Source organism: Corylus avellana, chromosome 1, assembly GCF_965113065.1.
Source record: "Corylus avellana chromosome 1, dhCorAvel1.hap1.2, whole genome shotgun sequence".
In the NCBI taxonomy this organism is placed as follows: domain Eukaryota; kingdom Viridiplantae; phylum Streptophyta; class Magnoliopsida; order Fagales; family Betulaceae; genus Corylus; species Corylus avellana.
The window spans coordinates 4,409,655-4,415,654 of NC_142490.1; the positions used below are offsets into that span (position 1 = coordinate 4,409,655).

At 32.9% G+C, this 6,000-nt stretch overlaps 1 protein-coding gene across 1 annotated transcript; it reads left to right on the forward strand.

Moving 5' to 3' along the window:
- The first annotated feature begins 2,492 nt into the window (after positions 1–2,492).
- LOC132170604 (translationally-controlled tumor protein homolog) lies at positions 2,493–5,638 on the forward strand. The gene is made up of 5 exons (XM_059581634.2): positions 2,493–2,628; positions 4,547–4,620; positions 4,820–4,948; positions 5,037–5,194; positions 5,314–5,638. Exons 1-5 carry the CDS (start codon positions 2,601–2,603, stop codon positions 5,429–5,431), a joined length of 507 nt encoding a protein of 168 aa, XP_059437617.1. The 5' UTR covers positions 2,493–2,600; the 3' UTR covers positions 5,432–5,638.
- Positions 5,639–6,000: the final 362 nt, after the last annotated feature.

A 6,000-nucleotide genomic window follows, 5' to 3' on the forward strand; every position in this document is an offset into this window, starting at 1 on the left:
GGAGGGTCTAGCACTCGGTTGCTAGAGTGTTTGTACAGATTGTTTTCTCTTCTATACAAATTTACTAATTCATAAAAAATAATAAATAAATAATAAAAAGTTTGTTATATAACCAATATCACTTGTTAGAACAGTGTCTGGTACAGTGTAAACAACACGTTCTTTGAGGATATTCAATATGCATTTGTGGCACTGCCTTCAATATGCAGTATGCGTTTGTAATGGTTCTTTGAGGCACTGCATATTTTCAATATAAGTTTCTATGCAGTTTGCCGGGTTGGGAAACTCTGATTTCTAAGTCAATTCTTTAGAGAAGAGTGTAAACCTTAATGCGCATTGGCATTGAAGCCTAAGGTTTGATGGGCCGGTTGAATTAAAATATTCCCAACATTACTCATTGAATAAAATTGAGATGGTCTCTAAAGAGTAGTTCAATCAGTTGGGATCACACCTCATGAAACGAAAGTCACAAATTCAAATAATTTTCCCCCAATTTTTTTTCCTTGTGCAGACATATAAAAATAATAATAATAATAAAATTGAGATGTAATAATTATATGCATAAAGCATTAAATTATTATAACTTGTTATATAATTCTCAACAACTAAATTATCATATGCACATAGTTGCACATTTTTACTCTTTGTAAGTAGGGGTGATCATTTGTGTTCGCGTGTCAAGATGTGTGTCAAGATTCGGGTCATATTGATGTATGTGTGTAAAACTATACACATTAACTATAACCCGAATAATTTAATTAAACATGTCAAACTCTTCAATCTTAACAATTTAATTTTGTATTGTATTCATATTAGGTTCAGGGCATGTCAAAAATTGTCTGTCATTATGTTGCGTGTCAAATTCAGGTTGTGTCAAAGCATATATATAAAACTATATAGGTCATCTTCAACCTGCCCTATTTAATTAAACGGGTCAGACTCCTTAACCCTAACTCTTTCATTTCGTGTTGGATACGATTCGTGTCGTGTAAAAAATTGACAGCCATACTTTCAAGTAATTGTATTTGAGCAACAAAGTAATTAATTTAAATCTAAGTAATTAAACATAAACATTTTTCGGTTCATTTTAACACTTGAAGATGATGTTGGTATTCAAGTTTGTCTAATTGAGAGTTACAATCTCTCCAATTAAATCAAGAAATAAGACTAATATTGCATGTATTTGGCCATCGCCTCAGCCCTTTATTAATCATGTCAAAAGAAATGTTCCATAACTTTCTTTTTTTAACAATAATTAATTTGAGAGTTAGATGAGACTATTATATAAACATTGGGGAATAATTATAAAATAAAAATGGAAAATGTTAGGTGTTCTTCTAGTGTTCTCTTGGTGTCCTACAAACTGTGATGTGGCTTTTAAAATTATCAATAGATTAAAAGTCAATAATGATGATTTCAAATTCAACAATAATTTTAAAAGCCAAATCATAGTTGAAAGAACATGAAGAGAACACTAAAAAAATACCTAACATTTTCCTAAAATTTTAGTTTATAACATTATTTATAAAATTAATAATAATAAAAAAAGTACTCAATTCAATTGGTCCAGACCCGACCTGCCCAGACCCAAAGGATACTGGTCAAAGTTGTGTGCACCTTTATTCTTATTCTTATCCCACTAGTCACTACTAAGCTTTGACAAGGAATATGTCCAAATGCAACGGATATTCGCAGCCAGTAGATTTGATGAATTTCCTACTTTGTTTTACCGCCATCGGCTTTGCCCAAATTGGGCAACCTTAGCGGCTTCGAGCCTCTCCACCCCATATATATATATATATATATATATATATTTGGTTTTCTACAACATTTTTAACATATTCATATGATGATTTACAAAGAATTGCCATTATTCAATAAATTAAAAATTCAAAACTGTTTTAGTATCAAATAATTTTTTCTTGTTAATGCATTTCGAGGGTTTTTGTTTTTGTTTTTAATATGAAACAGTATTCTGATGAGACAGAAAAGTGAAAACTATTATGAGTTTTTTTTTTTTTTTTCAAAATACGTTAACAAATATATCCATTAATTTAAATCAACCTAAACAAAAACCGTTTTTTATATATTTAGTTTTATAATTTAGGACAATTTTTTTTTAAGAAACAAATTAGGTAATGTGTTTTATGTTTAATGAGGTTTGTCCATTCCACTCCTTTCATAGTCTTTTTTTTTTTTTTTAATTTATTTAAATGGAAATTATTTAACAAATAACAAAATTCAAACAGAATTTCACTTTTATGATTCTATGGTTATTTATAGTAGGAGGACAGCATTAGAATTTCGACACAACTTGGACGGTTGGACCTACTTTGGTATTTTCACCGCCTCTCACTTCCTCGCCTACTCGGATCCAGAAGAGAAGAGAAATAATACTACTGTAATTTCAAACAATACCTAGACCCAAACTGGTAAATTCATCACCCCTGCTCTTTCTCAGCCCTCCCTCTATATATACATAATATACTCGCCGCTTCGAAACTCCCTTACGCTCTCGGACTTTGCTGCTTCGGTTTTTGGTTCTTTTCGAACTTCGTTTCAATTCATCTTCAGAGAAAAAGAACCAAATCTCTGCAACCATGCTGGTTTACCAGGATCTTCTCACAGGTAAATTCTATCTCTAGTTTTGTGAATTTAATTTAGTTTCTTCTATTCTAATCTCTTTCTTTCGGATTGGTTTATAGGGTTTTTGCTATGTCTCTATATAAGAATTATTCTGATAGAATTTTGTCTGGTGCTTGCTTGGACGTAAAATTTCCGATTTTTGTTTTCTGGGCTTGATTCTATTTAGGCGTGAAAGGGTAAGGGTGAGTTTTTGATTTGTGAGCTAATTGAAGCTCAAATATTAATTTGATTCTCTATTTTTTTTTATTAAATTTCTAGGATTTGGCAAATTCTGCCAATCAGATCCAATAGATTTTCTTTTATCTCAATAGATTTTCTTTTATCTCAATCTGATTTTTAGAGTGGGGCTAAAGTTGGAGTTTTCTCGTCTATTAGCTAATGGTCTGTGTAGATCTAGATTCACTCACCAAAGATTTTAGCTCATTAAAGTCAGATTTACAGTTCTCCCTTAGCGGATCTACACAGATCTACGCTATTCGTGACATACATGGGTTCACCAACGGTACATACAAATTCACCTTTCGACAGATCTGAAAGATATTCTCAAACTTTTCTCTCCTTTTTTTGCTTATCTGCTTGGTCTCTGTCTTGCTCAGAACCATTTTGCAAAAGCTTATTTTATTCTGATCGTGTGGGGACGATATCATCTTGCTTTGTGTTTGCATCTCGAAGTTTGTGTCCTGAATAGCACTGACTATTCAGAAGGCATCCAGTCCCTTTTCTCGAATATAGAGAATAAATAAATAAATAAATAAAGAATTAAAAAAGAAATTGGTGATGGACTTAGCTTTCAAGCCCTGGAGTTGTAATAAACCGGCTATTCTTACTGTAATAATATTTCAACGTTAATAAACTGCTAATTCAACAATAAATTGTTAATTTAACAAACACTTGATTCTTACCGTTAGTTTAAATTATACAATTATTTAACTATAATTGTTAGATTGTAATGATCTATTAATCACAATCATTAAAATCAAAGTTAATTTGATCTTATAATTGACTTTACTAATGGTTCATTAATTTACCTACATCCTGTGGATCGTTCTAAGCTCCGATACTTCGTGCTAAGTGCCAAGTACGCTATCAAAGCGCCACTAGTGCCCTATAGCACAAGCCACGCGCCCAAGCATAGCTTTAAAGCAAAGGCTTTAAATTGTGTTGGGCTGTTTAAATGCCAACTACACTTTCACTTTTTCCCATGTGCGATACTCTCATTTGATGCTCTTTAATGCCTTCGATTTAAAAACATTCTCAAGACACAAAATAAATATCTATATATATTAATTTTTATTATTGAAGGAAGAATTTTGCGCAATTGACATGGTTGTGATTTGTTGAATTAGTCGGGTTGAGCTTCTAATTTTCTGAAAATTAAGACAAACCAAATATTGAATTCAAAGTTTTTGGCTTATCACCTTTTCAGTTTTATGTTGCTAATAAATGAATTGGTGGATTGCACATAATAACTGTGTACTTTGTGTGTGTTTAAACTTGTGTTGTTTGTTCTTGGAGTTTGCTTTTGCCTGGATAAGGTTTTTCAGAGCATACCGCAGTTTAAGGGTGGTTGCTTACTCTTATGGTAGGCAGTAGTAGTAGAGTCTGCATAGTATCTTTAATGGTTATTCATTGCTCGTGTCAATGTAAGTTATATGCCATATATTGTTTGTAGTGTGGGTTATGGAGTATATGGTTGTAGTTTCTTTGCTATGGTTGCTAACTTTCCTTTGTTGTTAATGTTTATATCGTTGTGGTTTCTTAAGATACTTTTTTGAGAATGACATTATGCTTTAGTTATATTCTTGAACCACATCTGGACCTTTAGATCGTAGGTGGGAAATTATTTTTGAAATATCATAATGTGTGAGCTGCAAACTGATCTTCATTGATGAAATTTCAGGTGACGAGCTTCTCTCCGATTCTTTCCCTTACAAGGAAATTGAGAATGGAATTCTGTGGGAAGTGGAAGGAAAGGTTGGAACTCTTTTTATTTGTTAGTTCTATTAGTTTTGTTGTCTATATTGTTGGTGTCATATTAGTGTTTGTGCTTCTGAGGGGATTGAGAGCTTGAACCTTTGCTTTTGTTATGTTTTGTTTTGTGGCTATGGCACAAAAAAATGTATTCAAAGCAATTAGATAATCTAACTTTGGTATATGCTTTGTTATCTGGCAGTGGGTTGTTCAAGGAGCAGTCGATGTAAACATTGGAGCAAACCCTTCTGCTGAAGGTGGAGATGAGGATGAAGGTGTTGATGACCAAACTGTCAAGGTTGTTGACATCGTTGATACCTTTAGGCTTCAGGTGAGAAAGCCCACTGCTTTTAGTTGCTATTATCTTATTATTTCCACTCGGGATATATGTTAAACAGAAGGTTTTGTATTATTTGCAGGAACAACCTACTTTTGACAAGAAGCAGTTTGTCACATACATGAAGAGATACATCAAGAGTCTGGCAGCCAAATTGGATCCAGAGCAGCAAGTGGTGTTTAAGAAGCACATTGAGGGAGCTACCAAGTACCTCCTTTCAAAGCTCAGCGACCTTCAATTGTATGTGGTTCCTAGTCCGAAAGTTTTCATAATTGTGCAGAATTACTCTTTCCTTTTTTTATTTTTTTGGCTCTCTTTTCTGGAAGACTGTTAATTAGTTGAGTTCATCTTTGTGGCAGTTTTATTGGTGAAAGCTTGCATGAAGATTGCTGTTTGGTCTTTGCATATTACAAGGAAGGTGCCACTGATCCTACCTTTATCTACCTTGCCCATGGGTTGAAGGAAGTCAAGTGTTAAACATTGGTCTTCCGAAACAAGCTATGAGGGTTGTTGTTTTCTTTAGTTTTGGTTTTAATTTATCTAGTCTTTTTTTTTTCCTACATTTCCTTTGGTACCATTGGGGTATAATGGTATAACTAAGAGTTTTGGTTTTTTAAATGTTATTATTACCCGCTGGTGACATTGTGAGGATTTATATATAAATCGTGTGTTCTGGAAATTTGTTAGCCCAATGTGTGCATTTGGCGTTCACATGAATTATGGTGCTTTCTTCTGGCCAATGATTTTATTTTTCATCTTAAAGTAAAAAGGCCATATATCGGATTTAAAGAGTAATACCATACATTTAGTAGATTATTATACAACTCTCACATAATTGGGATGAAATTTTCCTTGATTTAAAAGTTGATTTTCATTAACAAGTTATCCTTTCTCAAACTATTCACATCCAGCCAAACACTAAAAGGCAACTTTCTAAATCCTTTCTTTTTTTTTGTCCCTTACAAATGTCAAGTATTACACAATTCCATCAACTAGATCTACAATAATCACCATTTTTTCTGACCCCTGCCATTCCCTGCCAACCA

Coding starts and splice junctions, on each gene's coding strand:
- LOC132170604 (XM_059581634.2), top strand. CDS start 2,601: ATGCTGGTTTACCAGGATCTTCTCACAG. Junction 2,629..4,546: donor TTACCAGGATCTTCTCACAG/GTAAATTCTATC, acceptor ATGAAATTTCAG/GTGACGAGCTTCTCTCCGAT. Junction 5,195..5,313: donor AAGCTCAGCGACCTTCAATT/GTATGTGGTTCC, acceptor TCTTTGTGGCAG/TTTTATTGGTGAAAGCTTGC.